Source organism: Brachyistius frenatus, unplaced genomic scaffold (assembly GCF_029030835.1).
Source record: "Brachyistius frenatus isolate BFR_SWC_R1_liver_20210118 unplaced genomic scaffold, ASM2903083v1 Contig_3, whole genome shotgun sequence".
Lineage (NCBI taxonomy): Eukaryota > Metazoa > Chordata > Actinopteri > Embiotocidae > Brachyistius > Brachyistius frenatus.
The window spans coordinates 8,933,802-8,951,796 of NW_027210602.1; the positions used below are offsets into that span (position 1 = coordinate 8,933,802).

General features: G+C 42.1%; 1 protein-coding gene across 2 annotated transcripts in view; it reads left to right on the forward strand.

The window, feature by feature from the left end:
• Positions 1-17,578, forward strand: part of stxbp1a (syntaxin binding protein 1a) — a 37,039-nt gene extending 19,461 nt beyond the window's left edge. The window contains exons 7-20 of one of the 2 annotated variants that reach the window (XM_069705607.1): positions 1,092-1,240; positions 2,510-2,594; positions 2,751-2,881; positions 3,025-3,132; positions 3,233-3,293; positions 4,339-4,404; positions 4,493-4,573; positions 4,854-4,992; positions 5,338-5,447; positions 6,228-6,329; positions 6,771-6,856; positions 8,875-9,029; positions 10,392-10,547; positions 15,512-15,657. In XM_069705607.1, coding sequence (XP_069561708.1) covers positions 1,092-1,240; positions 2,510-2,594; positions 2,751-2,881; positions 3,025-3,132; positions 3,233-3,293; positions 4,339-4,404; positions 4,493-4,573; positions 4,854-4,992; positions 5,338-5,447; positions 6,228-6,329; positions 6,771-6,856; positions 8,875-9,029; positions 10,392-10,501 — 1,383 coding nt within the window. In that variant the 3' untranslated portion in view covers positions 10,502-10,547; positions 15,512-15,657. Of the gene's footprint in view, positions 1-1,091; positions 1,241-2,509; positions 2,595-2,750; positions 2,882-3,024; positions 3,133-3,232; positions 3,294-4,338; positions 4,405-4,492; positions 4,574-4,853; positions 4,993-5,337; positions 5,448-6,227; positions 6,330-6,770; positions 6,857-8,874; positions 9,030-10,391; positions 10,548-15,511 lie in introns of both variants that reach the window. The other variant, XM_069705616.1, reaches the window with a different exon arrangement.
• The last annotated feature ends 417 nt before the right edge of the window (positions 17,579-17,995 follow it).

Below are 17,995 nucleotides of genomic sequence, written 5' to 3' on the forward strand. Positions count from 1 at the left end.
GACAAACTTAAAAATACGCTCAGGTGGTGGCTTGGCACGATACTGCTGACTCACCAGTCGCTCTGTTTACTGCCAGACTGTTCCAGAAAGACTCCCATTTGTCACATTGACTTCTCTCCCTCCCACCTGCTTCCACAGCCCAAAACCCTGCCTCCATCATGGCACTCCTCCTCCCTCCCTTCCTCTCTCTGTTTTCTCTATTTTTCATCCCGCCATTCCTCCATCCCTGCTGTTGCACATTGCCTGTGCTCTCTCTGTTCACCGCTCTGCATCAAGCTTCTTTTTTTGTTTTGTTTTTACTTGCATCCATTCTTTCCCTTCCTCCAACCATTGTTTTTCTTTCCAAATCTCCCCACCTCCCCATCCCTCTATCTCTCCTTCAGTCCATCCTTTTCTGAAGATGCTGCTTGGCCCACAATGCTTTGCTGCCCTCCTGTCTACTATGATTAATTCAGAGTCAGTGGGTTTGTGCTCCAGGCAAAAAAGGCTGCTTCAGAGCCCCGCCCACACGCCGATGCTCTGGCCCCATTGGAGGAGCTAGGATCGACACAGAAGGATGTGGCCAATAGGAGACGGGCTAACACAGGGACCCTTCTGCAGTGCTGAAGTGTGGTCATGTGACTATGGACAGATGGGATGGGAGGAGGGAGTGGTGTTGATGCAGGAGAGGAGAGGAGAGGAAAGGAAAGGAAAGGAAAGGAAAGGAAAGGAAAGGAAAGGAAAGGAAAGGAAAGGAAAGGAAAGGAAAGGAAAGGAAAGGAAAGGAAAGGAAAGGAAAGGAAAGGAAAGGAAAGGAAAGGAAAGGAAAGGAAAGGAAAGGAAAGAAGATGAGAGGAGAGGAGACACAGAAATAGGAAGAAGGTGCAAATGATAAGGAGGAGAGGACTGGAAAGGAGACGAGGCAAAGAGAAAAGGAGGGAGGGAATGAAATAAGGAAACAAGACTGACTGATGAAAACTGCGTGTTTGAGAAAAAGAGACGAAGAACGTCAGAAAATAAAGTGTCGGGAGGCGGAAAAGCTCAAATGAACAGATACAGGAAAGACAAACTGAACTTTAAATGTCCTTGTGTTTGTGTGTTTGTGTGGGCAGGTGTACTCTCTGGACAATCCAGATGCCTTCCACAGTTTCTACAGCCCTCATAAGACCCAGCTGAAGAACCCGGTGATGGAGCGGCTGGCGGAGCAGCTGGCCACGCTCTGTGCCACCCTGAAAGAGTACCCTGCTGTCAGATATCGAGGGTGAGCAACAGGGGGCGCTGCTGAGAGGCGGTCGTGGGTACAGGATGGTCTACCAGTTCCTAAAACGACAGAATAAAAAACGTTTATCGTCATTTTTTTTTTTTTTTTTTAATCAATTTAAGACTTCCCTGATAATAAATGGATACTCGTCTGATGAATAACCAGTTGGGCTCGTAGATCATTTGGTTGCCAACCTTTTCAGACCATGGACCACGATGTACCAACCAAATTTCCCAAATACCACTTCCCACTGCAGGGACCAACCATTTTTTCATTAAATAAAATTCACTGAAAGGCTAAATAACAACGACATAAGGCTGCTGTTTTTAAATTAAAGAATACATTTACATCTCTTGCTTGAGGTGGCACCACGTGGCGGCTCCTATTCTGCATAGATCTATCAGGTTCCTTTCAATGTTTTTTTGGACCTTGTAGCCATTTCAAAATTTCACTCTTTCCACTCGCTAAAATAAATGAGTGAGAAATCCAAATCTAACTGTGCCAAGCTAACGTTTGCATTATGCTTTGTGGGCGGTGATGCCCCATGTTGCAGAGGGTTTTGTGTAGCCTTGCGTACCACCAGTGGTACACGTACCACAGCTTGGGAATCAATGTCAAGGGGTAATCACACACGTTCTCTTCGGTCATCACCAGATTTTAGTTGTATTCTCTGCCATCTGATAACTGTAGACATTCGTTCAGTTTAAAGCTCACGGGGCTAAAATTTTACCTCTGACAATGAAATAGCGAAAGGCTGCCAACTACAGAAATATTAAAAGTTTGTATTGTCATTATTATCATGTTTGAATCACCATCCTGGTGTAGACAGAAGTGGAGTTGTAGGAAGGAGTTTTAGTATTTTTTACAAATGACTACGAAGGACAAATGACGATGTGATTTGTAATTATGTGTTCTTACTTTATGAATCTGTGAGTTGTTTTAACTCTTGCTCTCTTTACATTGCTGTATATCATGTTACGCTCATACAAATGTCACTGTAGGAGCAGGGTAGGCAGTGATTTGACATAAATTGTTTTTGCAACATCTCAAATGATTTAATTAACTCCAGTGTTTCGTCATTTCAAAAATACATTAAGACACACTTTGTATTTGATGTATAGATGCAGGTCACAATGTTTTTTTCTGTCTTTTCTTATTTTGAATGTCTGTCTTTATTCAAGCATCTTCCTCTCTTCTCCTCTTTACACGTATCTTGCCTCCTGTCCTTCCCTGTTTGTCTCCTTGTCCTTCCATTTGTCTGTCTCTCAGGGAGTACAAGGACAATGCCACCCTGGCCCAGCTGGTTCAGGACAAATTGGATGCCTATAAGGCTGATGACCCCACCATGGGAGAGGTGAGCTCAGGAGAATTCATTTCTCTGCAGTATATTCCTGCTTTTTTGTTGTTGTTTTGTTTCCACCCGTTGTCCCATGATATCATTATTTTTGGGGTTTATTTTAGTTTCTTTTGAGATACAAATCATACTGTATTCCTGTATGTCTCCGTGTAGGGTCCAGATAAGGCTCGCTCACAGCTGATCATCCTGGATAGGGCGTTTGACCCCGTGTCACCCGTCCTGCACGAGCTCACCTTCCAAGCCATGGGCTACGACCTACTGCCCATCGAAAACGACGTCTACAAGTATGAGCAACACAAAAAAGAAAAAGCTGTCCTTCGGTTTTACTTTAACTGAGAAAAACTCGGTTGGCTTCAATCACAAATCTGAGCCTAAGTCACTATCCTTGACTAAAATGACTTTTTCTGTTTGTCTGTTTCTCCTTCAGGTACGAGACCAGTGGCATCGGAGACTCTCGCGAGAAAGAGGTTCTTCTGCATGAAGACGATGACCTGTGGGTGAGCCTGAGACACAAACACATAGCCGAGGTGTCCCAGTGAGTACTTTTCTTTAAATGTATTCACTTTAATAAAACAATAACATCCTCTCTCTCAGGTGTTACTGCTGCTAATTTTCTGTTTGGCTTCTGTCATCAGGGAAGTGACACGCCAGCTGAAGGACTTCTCCGCCAGCAAGCGGATGAACACTGGAGAGAAGGTAAAGACATGTTGATAAATTGATCTGTAACAGGGTCATCATAAAGGATGTGGGTTCAGAACTTTATGTGAAGAGATGTTCCTCTACATAAACAGTTTTACATTTTGGGAAATAGGTTTATTCTCCTTCTTGCTGAGGGTTAGGTAGAAAGATTAATACCACTCTCATGTCCATTAAATATAAAACTGGGACCAGCAGGTCTTTATGTCTTCACTTAGTATATCTCACAACATGTTATTTGTATACTTTTTGCGTGAGATGACGTGTTAATTATTGAGCTTTCAGGGTGCTTGTAGGTAGATTTTAGTGCCTTTGAAAAGACCAAGGTTCGTCTGACTCACCAGATGTATAATGTTGTTATAAACCTGCCAACATATTCCTCCTCTTCCTCTATCTGTGTGTTACTGTTTCAAAAAAACTGTTGAAATGGAAAATAACACCAATGACCCCCGAGCAACAACCTACGAACTGAAAATGGCAGGTTTAAACAAAAATTTGGATCCTGCTGGTTCTATTTTTTGCTGGGATTTATCCATTTTAATGGCAGGGCTCACCTCCCACATGCAAACGTTTTACCTTAACAAATTCTCCACCGTGCTGAGCCAGCGCTTAGCACGGTGGAAGATAAGTGTGTGTATGTGAGACCAGACCCAGGAAACCACTGGCTGCAGCTTCATATCTGATGAACTGACATGAGAGTTGTATCAATGTTCTCATCCAACTCTTGACAACAAAGCGAATTTGAATTTTTCCCAAAATGTTGATATGGTCCTTACGTTTTTTTTTTTTTTATAAATTCTTATTAAATTTGATCAAATCTGGTTGGTCATCAACGACTTAAGAAAATAACTATTTTATGTCTTGAACTGTTGATTTCCAAATGGTGGTGGTGTGTATGTGTGTGGTGTGTGTGCGAGTGCGTGAGGGATGTTGACTGGCACACTGCTTTGTCTGTAATTAGTCCAACATAAAGACGGCCCATTACGCTGATGTTGACATCATCACACTTTTATCATGTACTTTAATGTTGCCTTTCTTTCAATAGACCACAATGAGGGATCTGTCCCAGATGCTGAAGAAGATGCCTCAGTACCAGAAGGAGCTCAGCAAGGTGTGTTTGTGTGTTTATATCAGTGTGTATTTGTCTTCCTTTGTATGTGGACTGTCCACGCTGACCTTGTGTGTTTTGTCTTCCTCAGTACTCCACCCACTTGCAGCTGGCTGAGGACTGTATGAAGCACTACCAGGGAACAGTGGACAAGCTATGCCGCGTGGAGCAGGTGAAGGGGAGGGGGAGGAGATGAGGAGAGGGGAAGAGTGGAAACAAGGAGAGGAAATAACAAGGAGAGGAAATAACATGAGGAGAGAAAATGGAGAGGATAAGAGAGGGAAAGAAAGAAAGAGGAGACAAAAGGAAAGAAAACTGAAAATGTGACTGCCATTTTTCACGCAATCTAAGTTTCATGCAGAAAGATGATGTCTAAAATCCTCACTAAGTAAATATAAAATGATTTTCAAGTCAGTGTAAATGTGTATTTGAGGAGGAGATTTGTGTTGCAGGATTTGGCTATGGGCACAGACGCTGAGGGAGAGAAGATCAAAGACCCCATGAGGGCCATCGTGCCCATCCTGCTGGATGCCAACGTCACCACATACGACAAGATCCGCATCATCCTGCTTTACATCTTCCTCAAGAATGGTAAGCAAGAGATTGAAAATCAACTCTGAAGTCTGTGAAACCTCTGTGCTGCTGAACAGGAGGCTGTAAAAATCAGATGCCTTCCCTGGACAGTCTGGAGCGACCTGACAGTTTCACACAGCCATAGAAAGCTGTTCAATTAGAAGTAATAAACATGCAGTGATATCAAACTCAATAAAGATGGAGTTTTAATGACACTTTCATTTGACCTCAAGTAACAAAATAGGATTTCCTCTTCATCCCAGAGCAGGCTGAACATATTAAATGTAAACACGACAGTCCTATAGTCATAAGATATGATGTGTGTGTATGTTTGTGTGTTTTTGTGTGTGTGTGTGTGTTCAGGCATCACGGAGGAGAACCTGAACAAGCTGATCCAGCACGCTCAGATCCCCCCTGAGGACAGTGAGATCATCACCAACATGGCTCACCTGGGCGTCCCCATCGTCACAGATGTAAGATCGTCTCTCCTGCATTTTCCTCTTTGCCTGTCTGTCTGTCACTCTTTACTTCCTGCCGTCTCATTCTTGTCCAATGTGCCCTTTCAGTCTTTGTTCCTCTAGGTCTTATTTCTTTCTCTTCATTTGTGATATCAGTTCCCGGTTCCTACAAACTGTGGATACTTCACTTCAAATCCGTCGTTATAATAGCAATGAAGCAAGTGAACCCGACTTTTAAAGGGAATGAGAGAAGATCCTCTGATTGTTTTTTTTTCATGCTACACCCAAAACACGCCTGTGATTAATTAAGAGACGAAGCACCACCCCTCTGACTTCACTGTGCTCAGATTATCTGGAGTTAAACTAGCAAGAGTGTATTTGGACACATGCCATGTGCTTTAGACTGTTATCATAGAGCCCTTACTGTTCTAGAGGCTGAATTGCCTCGAGGCTCATAAAGTTACCACCTTGGTCTTTTCAGATCGATTTTGACACAAAAATAAAGATGACTCCATCTTCACTGGGATGGATTACCTCCCAAAGCTATTGTTTTTGCAGGAACATTTTTATTTTGTGTTAAGAAGACACAGCGGCTGCCTGGAATAAAGAAAATCAATCCAAAAGTCTCGAGCAGCAGGATGTTCCAGGTTTCTTTCATCTGTGACCTCACATCTAGCAGAGCAGTTTGTGTTGTGTTTAGTGAGCGCACAACCTGCACACCATACATTAAATCCTGATAGATCAACATGACACTTTTCTCTCTTTCACCTCGCTGTGTTTTCTGTCTTTCATCAGTCCACCCTGCGCAGGGGGAAGAAGCTGGACAGGAAGGAGCGTGTGAGCGAGCAGACCTATCAGCTGTCCCGCTGGACACCATTGGTCAAGGACATCATGGAGGTGCGTTTGAGGGGCTTAAATCCCAACTTCAGTTATTCTGTACATGTTTTCATGTATTATTTTCAGACAGGGAGGACTTTATTGAACTGCAGTTCTGCAGCCGTATTGGAGATTATTCGCTTTTCAGTTTGAAAACAACGACACCTACAACAGCCTCAGTCAAACATCAGTTTCTCCAGCCTGGTTGTCATCACCTATATTTAGCCCCTTATTTGGTGTGAAGCTAATTCTCCAATGGACCTCCACAATGGAGCCGCATGTGGTTGCTAAGTGATGTGACACAACTGTAAATCCCCTATTCAAATGTGTGTGTGTGTGTGTGTGTGTGTGCGTGTGCGTGTGCGTGTGCGTGTGCGTGTGCGTGTGTGTGTGTGTGTGTGTGTGTGTAAGGAACACAATATTGCTTCCAAAGATCTGCTTTGTTTTTTTGTTCTCCTGCAGGATGCTATTGAGGATAAGCTGGACACCAAGCACTACCCCTACATCTCCACCCGCTCATCTGCCTCCTTCAGCACCACTGCAGTCAGGTACACACACACACACACACACACACACACACACACACACACACACACACACACACACACACACACACACACACACACACACACACACACACACACACACACACACACACACACACACACACACACACACACGCACACACACGCACACACGCACACATACACACATGAATACATTTGCACACAGTGTTGCATCTTATTTCATGGTGGGAGCTTTTTGAATTACAGTGACAGAAATGGTGGTATGGGATCAATAGTCATTTAGGGAGGGAGATGAGTCTGCCTGATCAATACTTGAGAGGACTTGAGAACAGGGAGGTGGTTCAGATGACTGCCTTGTTAAGGTTCATGTAGGTTGTTGGTTCACAGATGAAGATAAAACCTCTTCTGTTGGAACCTGCTCTCAGAGGTGCAAGTGCAACTTATAGCAGTTATATTCAATATTTGTAAATGAACAATATGTCTATTGTGAAAAAGGTTGGTCAAACCACCAGGAAATGATCATCTCTCTACAGTTCCCCTCAGCTCTGGCTGGTAATGTAATGCTCTTATGGTGTTTTCAGCCTCAAAAGGATCCTGGTTTGGGCGGAAAAGGCTCTTAAGTTGCAATTTACTGAACAAGACAGCAGACTGACACAGTTAGCGACTAGCTAGTGAACATAGTGGAGAATTTAATTGCTTTAAAAATAGACACTTTACAAAAACGAGAGAGGAGGGACTGAAAACAGAGCTAAAGGAGAGTGAATATTGTGCTAATGGCTCTGAGCCTGCTGGATTTGAAAATACACAACTAGACCGTGAGCTTATTAAAGTGTTAAAGTTAAAGTTTTACATACTGAATATGAAAATATGTGTAAACACTCTGTTTACAGCTTTTTTTTTTTGCCAAGAGGCTAAAATATACATTTTTCTATTTTCTAATAGGGCCCAAAGGCAGCCCCAGGATTATCTTTGTTTTGGCACTCCGAGGCATTTGACAAACTCGTACTGATTCTCCCAAAAAGAAGCATATGGACGGTTTATGTCCTTTACTATTGAGCAGATTATTTTCTATTAGTGTTATTTTCAAATTAGTCTTATTTCATCTTCATTTTATAATGAACATTTTGTGTAAAATATATTACATTTTAATGAAATGTAATTTCTAATTTATTTGACCCTTCATAAGAAGAATTTGGGCACCTCTGATCTACAGTATAACATACTCTTATGATAAACACAATGCACATGTCAGGTCAGGTCATGTCAGGTGGTCTGCAGCCAGCAATAGAACAACTATCAGAACTGAATTTACTGTTCATTCATGTCACTGAAACAGATTTATCATTAAATGAGGTAAAGTGTTTTTCATCCCTTGGTGGTGTAAAATTTGAATTTGAATTTCTTCATGCATTTTTGTATTGCAGCAGTACTAGTAAACATCACATTTACAGTTTTAATAACACATGAATATTAGCTCTCAGCTTTTCTAGAGTATATTGTGAAAAAAAACATTGGCACCTTGTCTGCAGACTGTAGACCTTCTTGCCAGTGTGTGTTCAGCCTCCAACAAGCTCCAGCAATCAATTGGTTGGTCAGGAGTAGTTTGTATGAAGCCTGAAAGGAAACAGTGTGAGAGGTTAAGGAGGAAAACTTAAATTCTTAATGTCTTCCCACTGTGTTTGGGCTCCATCAATGGAAAGCGTGTAAAAATCAAAGCTCCAAGTCTGTTAGCTTTTTGCTACCAACGCAGTGTAACAGCTGGATTTCAGTCTAACTGAAATCCGCCTGGTGAAATTTCCTTGTGGCCAAAAGCAGGAAGGTAATAGGTTTTAAACATAAACTGGTTAACAGAATTTTACAGAGGTGTTACAGATGATCTGGACATCCCTGCATCCATGACACGTTCTCCATATTTCTGATAACATTCTTTATTCACAAAACATTATTGTGACAGAGCAGGATAAAACAAATAGGATAAAAGATAAAGAAAAAAAAAGATCTACAGACCTGTAACACTGTGACTGTTCTCCTTCCTGAAGTGCTCGGTACGGACACTGGCACAAGAACAAGACACCTGGAGAGTACCGCACCGGGCCACGTGTCATGGTCTTCATCATCGGCGGCGTGTCCTTCAGCGAGATGCGCTGTGCCTACGAAGTCACACAGGCCAATGGGAAGTGGGAAGCCATCATTGGTGAGTGGTGCAACAGGGGGCGCTACCGAGTGTGGGCAGACTGGAAAATACCAAGGGGTGGGCTCAGGCTGCGATCATGGTTACTCAAAGACACACCCACCACAACCTTAAAGACAGAGTGGGCATGTCTCTGAGTGGACATGTTTGACAGAAAGCTGATAAAGGCTGCGTCCTAATTCAGAGGCCTTTGAAGCACTGAGAGAAGACTGTGTGAGGCTGATTCAGTCTGACCTTCAGGTCCTCTGCAGCTTCTGAGCTCGGACACAGTTTAAAAAAACATAAAGATGGAGGGGGAGCGAAACGTGGAGGAAGTCAAGTACCGAAAGTGAGCTGCATGGACCGTTGAAGCTGAAGTTGACGCGTGAATTCAGTGCTTAAAAAGGAACCGTTATGGTAACCTCATTTTAGAATCAGATTTCAGGTGAAGTCCACTGACTTACTGTCAGTGTAGTATGAGTTTGTATTCATTATTTTTTGGAATTAGGTTGTACTTTATTAAAGCAAGTGGAAAGATGCTTTTTTAGGTTTTACAAACTTATAGAAAACACTGGCAAAGCAGTGATGTCTCACCACCACAAAACTAGACTTCATGCTTGAGGTTTTCATGATATAAAGTTTGCATGAACTGAATAAAATTGACCTCTTTGAGTTGAGGTTTTGCACGTAGAGCCTGTTTCAACACACATGTAGGACAGCATAGTTTCCTTCTGGGTGCTGATGCATCCAGATCGTAGATCCCACATTACACATCCTGTCTATCAGTATTTTTCTAACTCCAGATAGCTGTTACAACCTGCCTATTGTCTGCAATGTGTTCTGTTAAAGTAGCCCTTTATGTTATACCCCTCCGTACTGTTTATTTCATGTCGAAAAGCTTCGCCAGCCAGTCTGTGTTCTAAATGGGAAAGTGTCTTGTTGTTGTGCTCTGCTTCCGCTGTTGTCTTTAAAAACAACTGTTGTCTTTAACTTGCAGCCACGCCATGTCTTTTTCTGTGTCTGTGTGTCCCAGTTGGGTTTTTTGTGTGTTTGTGCAACATGGCGATTGTGTGTCTCTGTGTGTGGGTGAGTGTGTCTCTGTGTGTGGGTGAGTGTGTCTCTGTGTGTGGGTGAGTGTGTCTCTCTGTGTGTGTGTGTGTGTGTGTGTGTGTGTGTGTGTGTGTGTGTGTGTGTGTGTGTGTGTGTGTGTGTGTGTGTGTGTGTGTGTGTGTGTGTGTGTGTGTGTGTGTGTGTGTGTGTGTGTGTGTGTGTGTGTGCGCTGTTTGCTTGTTTTTAACCCCTTCTGGTTTCTTTTGGAGCGAGTGGGGGAGGGGGTGTGGCATGTGCTGTGAGACGAGTGGTGAAGCCACCTCTGTTCCTCCGCAGGTTCCACCCACATGCTCACCCCCACCAAATTCTTATCGGACCTGCAGCACCCCGACTTCCGAGAGTCCACTAGGGTGTCCTTTGAGGAGGCAGAACCCACAGCCGAGTGAGGCAGAGACAGATTGGGAGGGAGGGAGAGAGAAATCACAGAAAAAAGTAAAGGCAGCCGCACAAAGAAGCCCTTTCTGAACCTCCACAGCACAAGGGCTTCATCTTTACTCCTTCTTCTTCTTCTTTGAACACTCAGTACTGTTTTATGTAACTCCACCCTCGTCCTCCCCGTGTCCCTCAGGGATGGACACCCCCGACCTCTCCTCACTGCATGGACCGCTCCATCAGGCTCCGCTCTTTCTAGATGACAGTTAGCCAATCAGAGCAGGAGTCCTGCTATTTGATTAGGTGGATTCAGGCTGAACTCTTCATCACATGTAACAGGCATCTTCCCAGGTAGAATTATTGTGTTGGGCTCATGTGGACCGCAGACTTCACTGATGAAATTACCCACAATTCACTGCCATATGGATGTGACGCTACAATGCGGACAAAATAAGAAAATTCAGTAGGATGAGACGTTACCTGCGTCATGTAGAAAACAATATTGAATCAAATTGTATTTCTGAGAGATAAAAGATGGCACTGAAAAGATGGTAAAAAGACGTAAAGCTCAGGGCCGGTCTCAGCTCGCATCCTCACAAACGTGACGTGATGATTAGCGGCCATGCCTGAGGAGGTCGTGACCCCATCCATCCCTGCTGCCTCCTCCCATCATCTCCGCTGGGTGGATTAAATCGCCCCTCGATGGCCACCTAAAGGCCCTTTGAGCCAGTTTAAAACTCACTCCAGATTTAATCTACCCGAACATCCTTATGCGTTTTTGCTGTCTGATTATGTTCCTAATTAGCCCTTTGCAAAGACCACCACCTTGATTTGTTGCTAGTTTCTTTCAGGACAGGTCCTTCAGTTGATGTTGGATTTCAAAGAAGCATTTTTCTCCGTTCTTTCCTCGTGTATTCTTTCTTTCTTTTGACTCCCAGACTTTGTCCACTCAGCCCACCATCACATGCTCACATGGCTCATGGCTGGTCTGCAGAGGGTGCGGGATATTCAAAAAAAATATCATCACTTTTAGGTGCTGACACACAGGGCAATTTTTGTGGAGGGGGAGTGGAGATGGGAAATAGTCAAACAACAAAAACAATTTCACAAAGATTCCGTTCAGTCGCCCAAAACGTTGCCCTCTGTATCACTGCCTCCATGACACCTCTTTGCCGACAGTCTGAGGATGTAGCATTGTTCCACCTGATATGCTTTAGCAACCAAACCAAAAGTAAAGATGCCACACAAATCGCCACTATTACCCTCTCTCTTAAAGTAGGAGACTCTTTATTTCTTTCTAAAATCAATCTTCAATCCAGTAACTAGTAAGTGATTAGTTTTCAGTTTGTTGATGCATGAACACAGAAACTAAGAATATATTTAATACATATAGGTGATAAATTAAAACAGCCTCTGTAGGACTCAGGCACAAACCGCCAAAGTTGAAAGGTTAGTTTGTTATTTTAGTCATAAAAAAAGATTTAGTCCTTTTAAATCTGCATTCGGGTCCTGATCTCCATCAACATACCTCCAGTGATAGATGAACTGGTGACTCACTGAGTTATGGCCAGTTCCTAGAAAACATTTGCTGCTGTGCTCATTGGTGATATGCGGCTCAAAAGTATGTAATACATCTATCAGTCCACTAGGGGATACTTTGTCAGCTTTTTGCCCCACCTCAACATAAAAAGTAGGTATCTGAGGTTTAGGCTCAGGAACTCAAAATAAAGGTAAATCATTTTATGTAAGTGATGTTACATTTGTTACGTCAGTTACTTACACTACATTATGTATGTTATCTATATTGCAATATGGAACGAGCTTACTAACTTTACTTAAAAAAAGTATCCAGGTTGACTTTTGCTTTCTCACCGAGTCAAATATGAGTCTCCGGGTTAAAGCCTATCCAATGTTCCATCCAACCGCCCGAACCTCCTCCATACACAGACTTTATTGGTCTTCTGGAATGAAAACAGGATGTTCATACATGCGTGTAATTTTTACACCTGCACGTAAAAAAACCCGACACTGACACGGTACCCTCTAGTGGTCTGACGGGTGTATTACACGCTTTGGTGTGATTGGTGTTGGCAACCAAATGATGCATACGCAAGTAAAACCAGGTTTTCTTTTTTAAAGAATCTGACAACTATGTAAAATATAATTGTGGATGATATTAGGTACATTTGGATAAGATGAAAAACCAACTGTTGAAAGACAACCTCAAATGTCTGATCATATGTTAAAATGTATGAAATATTTGTTTTAAACTGACGGATGAAAGAAAAAACTGTTTTCAAAACCAAAGTCTTGCTTGAGAAGCTGTTAGTGAAAAGGCTTAGTGCTTGGAAACTCAACAAAATCTTCTCTGTTCTTCTTGAACTGGCTGAAAATGTTGCTAAATTACATTAAATATCATCAGTTTTTGAAAAATCAAGCAAACATATGGGATTAACAAGATAACCTAGTTGGCAGAGGGTATAACAATATATTTGAATGAATATCAATGACCATTTATTAGGAAGGTAATTTTCCATTTGTGAGATTTAAAGCAGGATTTTTACCTTCTAAAATCAGAGTACTGTTGTCCTGGGCATCCATCTCATTCATAACTAATCTGCTAAAGCAATATCCTTTACAAACCAACTGTTATGATTTCCTCAGTTGCAGCTCTCACCATCAGCAGTATGGCTGGCCCCCTACATACTGCCGCATTCAGCACCTCCTGAGCAAAATGGCCATCACTTACTAAAACAAGTCTTTGTTTTTGCCATGCTATTTTGGTCTAAACCCAGTCCTATACAAAGATTTGGTGGTGTTGGAGGTCAACATCCCACTGTTGTGTTTCTGGGGCTAAAAAAGGCCCACGAAGCTGTGTGTTTGGGGAACAGCAGAGAAGCAGGCGAGGCCAGTCCGACATTGAACTGTGTGACCCACACTAAACCTGCACTCACTACCCCGAAACCTAAGACCCCATCACCCCTCCTCCCCCCCATCACCATAACGACTCAACTCGAGATGGGCTTGCCTCTTTCTCTTCTGTTTTTACCTTGAACTACCTCCACTTCCTGTTCTGGCCCTTCGTAGGATCAGGCACAGTTGTAATTGTAGATGAAACGGTTAATCAAGCCAAAACTGGAAGAAACATGCAGCTTTGCAACAGAAACAAACCAATGTAGGTGAAATACTGTTGATAATATTGAAAAGGTGCGAGGAGTAAATCAAATGGACCGTTTGCCGGCTTTACGATCAAGATGGCAGTAGTCCATCGGTGAATCTGGTGAGGCAGCGGCACGCAAATTTTGGCAAAGTGTTTGCTTTACTCCAGTCCAGCACCGTTCAAGTTTTACAATGTTTGAAATGTGTCTTCAGCTGTCAAAAGAGTTCATCCCTCTGTCATTAGGGTTAGCCAGTCGCACATCCTCATTCATACTTACATTAGACAGCAAATTCAACTTTTTGGATTTCATGACGTGTTGAGAAGATCCGCTTCTGTCTTTTTTTGTAGTATTTTTTAGGTTTTTCTTTTAGCAGTGTTTTTTAGCCGTCTGCATGCCCTTTAATTAGAAGGCAAGCGTGCACATTTCGATTGGCTGCTGTGTGTACAGGTTTGGTGTTGCAGGTGCTCTATTAGCCCGCCTACTGCTTTCAGCTCGTAACAATTGTGTGGCGCCATCTCTGATCTGTGTGCTTCCATGATGTTCAGCTGCATGCGATTTAACACAACTTACAGACCTGGAGTCTGAGATACAGGAAGTTTACCTGGGGATTTTATGGGCAAACCAAGATTAATACATACATCTTCAGACAAGACATGGATATGAAGATCATTATTTGGAGATTTAAAATGAGATGAAAATCTTCACATTTAGACATATGAGCTGCGATCAAAAAGTTCAGAGACTGCTCCTGTTTGCGCATGAACGGAGCACAGCACAGTGATGCCCACCGAGCAGGAGGAAGCTATACACTTATTGAGTAAGTATTCCAAGTTACATTGATATAAACCTTTTTTTTTTTTTACCATGACATTCATGGTCATCATGGACATGAAATAAAACATAACATTTTGTGGCAAACTGGAAATCTGCGACAGAAATCCATGAAATGCTTCATAAAACCTACAGCAAGGAGGCAATATGCGTTTTTAGTGACATTTGCAATTCCAGAGGGACAGAATATCACTGTCCAAGTCTGAAGAAGGCGCGACCAGGTTTCCTTGGACATTTGCAGGGTTGTGCACCGTGAATTCTTCCCCCGGGGTCAGACTGTCAAATCTAAGTTCAGCTGTTGTTCCGAGACGTCTAAAGGAAAACATTTGGTCCAAACAAGCTGAACAGTGACGCACTGGCACAGCTTGACATAACTTGAGATACTTACTCGCAAAAAAATGACAGCTTCCACCTGCTTGATGCGCACCGCTGTGCTGTGCTCCATTCACACGCAAGAGGAACAGTTTCAGAGCTTCCTGATCGCACCTCGCATGATGTTTTTCACCAGTTCAAGTAGTCCTTTCTAATCTTGTAAATGAATGTCTAAAACTCACCAGCAAGGCAGGGTTTAGATAGAAACATCTGCATGTAGAATCAGGATCTGTAAATACTGGAACTGGTGGAGCTAATACGGTATCATTTCTGCATAGTGACTTCTGTAATGCTACAATTCATCGATAAAGCACTATTTCTCTATCGATGGTGAGGTAAATACTAAGTGTCCCTCCGAAGCCAGGAAAGAAGGGAAAAACTCAAAGCACTTTAACTTTAGTACATTAACCAAACGTTTTAACACACGATCAATTTTAAGCTGCTGACTAACTGATTACGATTTCATAACTTTGGGTTTGCTCAGTGTTTCTATCTTTACTTTCTACATTATGTAAGGCTGTCCTCATCTACAGTAGGCATTTATAGCAAGAGCTGAAAACACATTTTTCATCTGTTTCTTTCCAAACGTGCAGATCTAATGCTCTGTCTGTGTGTGTGTGTGTTTGTGTGTGTTTGTTTTATGCGTGTGCGTGTCTCCAGGATCGACCCACATCTTCACTCCCACCAGCCTGCTGGAGCAGCTCAAGGCCATGAACAAACCAGATGAGGAAGTGACAAGCTAAAAACCCTCCAATCACGACTCTCTCTCCTCCTAACCCCCCCGTCCACCTCCCATCCTACCTCCATATCCTTCCCCAACTAGATCCTACCCATTAATTGTGTATGCGTCTTGCTCGAGAAGAAAAAAAAAAAGACCTCTGAAATGATAAAAAAAATATATGTTATATCAAAGAATTGTTGCAAGTATTCTCATGTTTTACAATGGATGCAACTAAATAAAACTTATTTAAAAAGGTTTAAATATCAGAACAGAAGGCCATTTAAAACGGAAAGTACCAAAATGTAATATTGTATGCTCTGAAACCTGCTAGAATGTGTAAAAGGTAGACATTTTCTCTCGTTCGTTCCTTTGGGTGACCTCCTCGGTGTGCGTTTTATTGGAGGTGGAGGAGGGATGTGCAGTCTGAGAGGTTCATATTGTAAAATATATCAGTCTCACCATGCAATATATGTGTATAAATATATCTCATCAGAGAGGAGTCCCCGTCCCGACCCCTTTGAGATTCTTCGTGTTCAGTAGCATGCTTGGACTTGTGTGGCCTGTTCCTGTGTTTGTGTCCAGTGTGGATGCTCTGGGAGCTGCAGAGTTAGCATGCAGCCACTTCGTCTGATGTTGTGGTTGAATACTCCACCGATACCTTTATTTTGAGAATCAAAAAGACATAAATCAAACTAAATTAAAGCTAAAAAAAAAAAAAAAATGTGGCTAAGACTTTTCAAAAAGTTTTTACTTTTGTATGTGCAGTTTTAACGCAGACATATCATCATGGAATAAGGCGGTGCTTCGGTTTTGTTCGCTTGCACGCGTGTTGCACGTGCTTAGTGTTGGCTATCTACGCTAGACACATGAAAGCTGTACTTTCAGCCATTTCGTGAGGAAAAAGTTGATATTTGGGAAATGCCGAGCACGTAGTTGGACAGACGTGAGGTGACGGCGCTCCAGAAGTTTTTGTTTTTTTTATTAGACGGTGTCTGCTGATAGTTTTTCGTGGTGAAAACATGGTGTATTCAACCTTGACCCCTGCCCTCAGTAAAACTTTTTGATACTCAAAAAAAAATGAAGTTTTCGGTTGAAGTATTTGTTTCAAACGCTTGGTTGGATGTGGAAAAGAGAAAGCGCTCTGTAAAAAAAAAAAAAAAAAAAAAAAAAAAAGAAGAAGCCAGAATCATCCCTCCTCCGGCTGCCGAGACTGTAAAGTATTTTACTTGCCACAACCTTTTTCCTTTCTCCGGTGAGACTTCACGTTTTAATGTCAAAAAGGCCGTTGCTTGCTGATATTTAATGAATAATCTTAAAAAGGGCCAGTCGTATTTCAGTATTGTATCCTGTCAGATTAAGTCTTATCATTGGTTAGTAAATGATGTTTAATTGGACCATGCACTGAGTAGTGTTGTGTATATGCCATATGTTGCTGTTTTAGCGTCTCACTGTTGACTGGTGATATTTCTGACTGTGACGTAGTGATATTTTTCCTTTAAAAAAACAAAATGCCAATGTGAAGCCGCCGTGTTTGTGATGTTTTAGCTATAGCTGTTAGTGGTCAACTGGGAAAAAGGAACTGATACCTATATTTTCTTTGTCCGTTTTCTCCTCTGGTGCAATGTAAAACCCTCCAATGGTGAATGGGTTTGCAAGGGGGGAAAAAACAACAACAACAAAACATGGCACTTTTATTTCCTCCCCCTTGCCTCTTTCCTAGCCAAACAAGTTGTATATTGCACTATAATGCGTTTCTGTGATGCAAACGCTTGAGTTTGTGATTCTTGTTTTTTCTATTATAATTTGCTGTTGTATAGGGTTTACTGTCAAATCAATTGATTTATATCAAAATTATTTATCAGAGAAAAATAATATTGAAACATTAGTCTGTCCTAAAACTGTTTAACTTATTGGGTTTGTATGTTTGCGAGTGTTGAAGCACAAACAATACTTCCATGTGTACCTAATATGTACTAAGGCTGTCTAATAAATTGGCTTCTATTATATTCAAGACTCAACTCTTTTTTTTTTTAATTACAATTTCAGTATTTTAGTCTAATTTTGTGTGTTGTGGACAACCTGAGTGGAAGCAAGCAATGAACCTGATTCAGTCAGATTGTGAACCCGAGGACGCCGTGCCCCGCCCACCTGCAGTGGAAACCTGACTGCACCACCTCACCTGTCAATCAAAGAGACACGCCCCCTAAACATACTGCTTTTTGAGGCCTGATATTTAATTAATGATGGGATTATTTTCAGATGGACGACCTGAAAACTAAAAAGAATAAGGGACTTTAGTGAAAGACACCATTATGACTTGTGGAAGAAAATATTGACTTTGTATTTCATGAGAAAAGTTGAGGTAGAGTCTATTGAGCCTGAGCCTTTTTGGAGCCGACCCCGAGTGGCTCTTGGTGGCAATG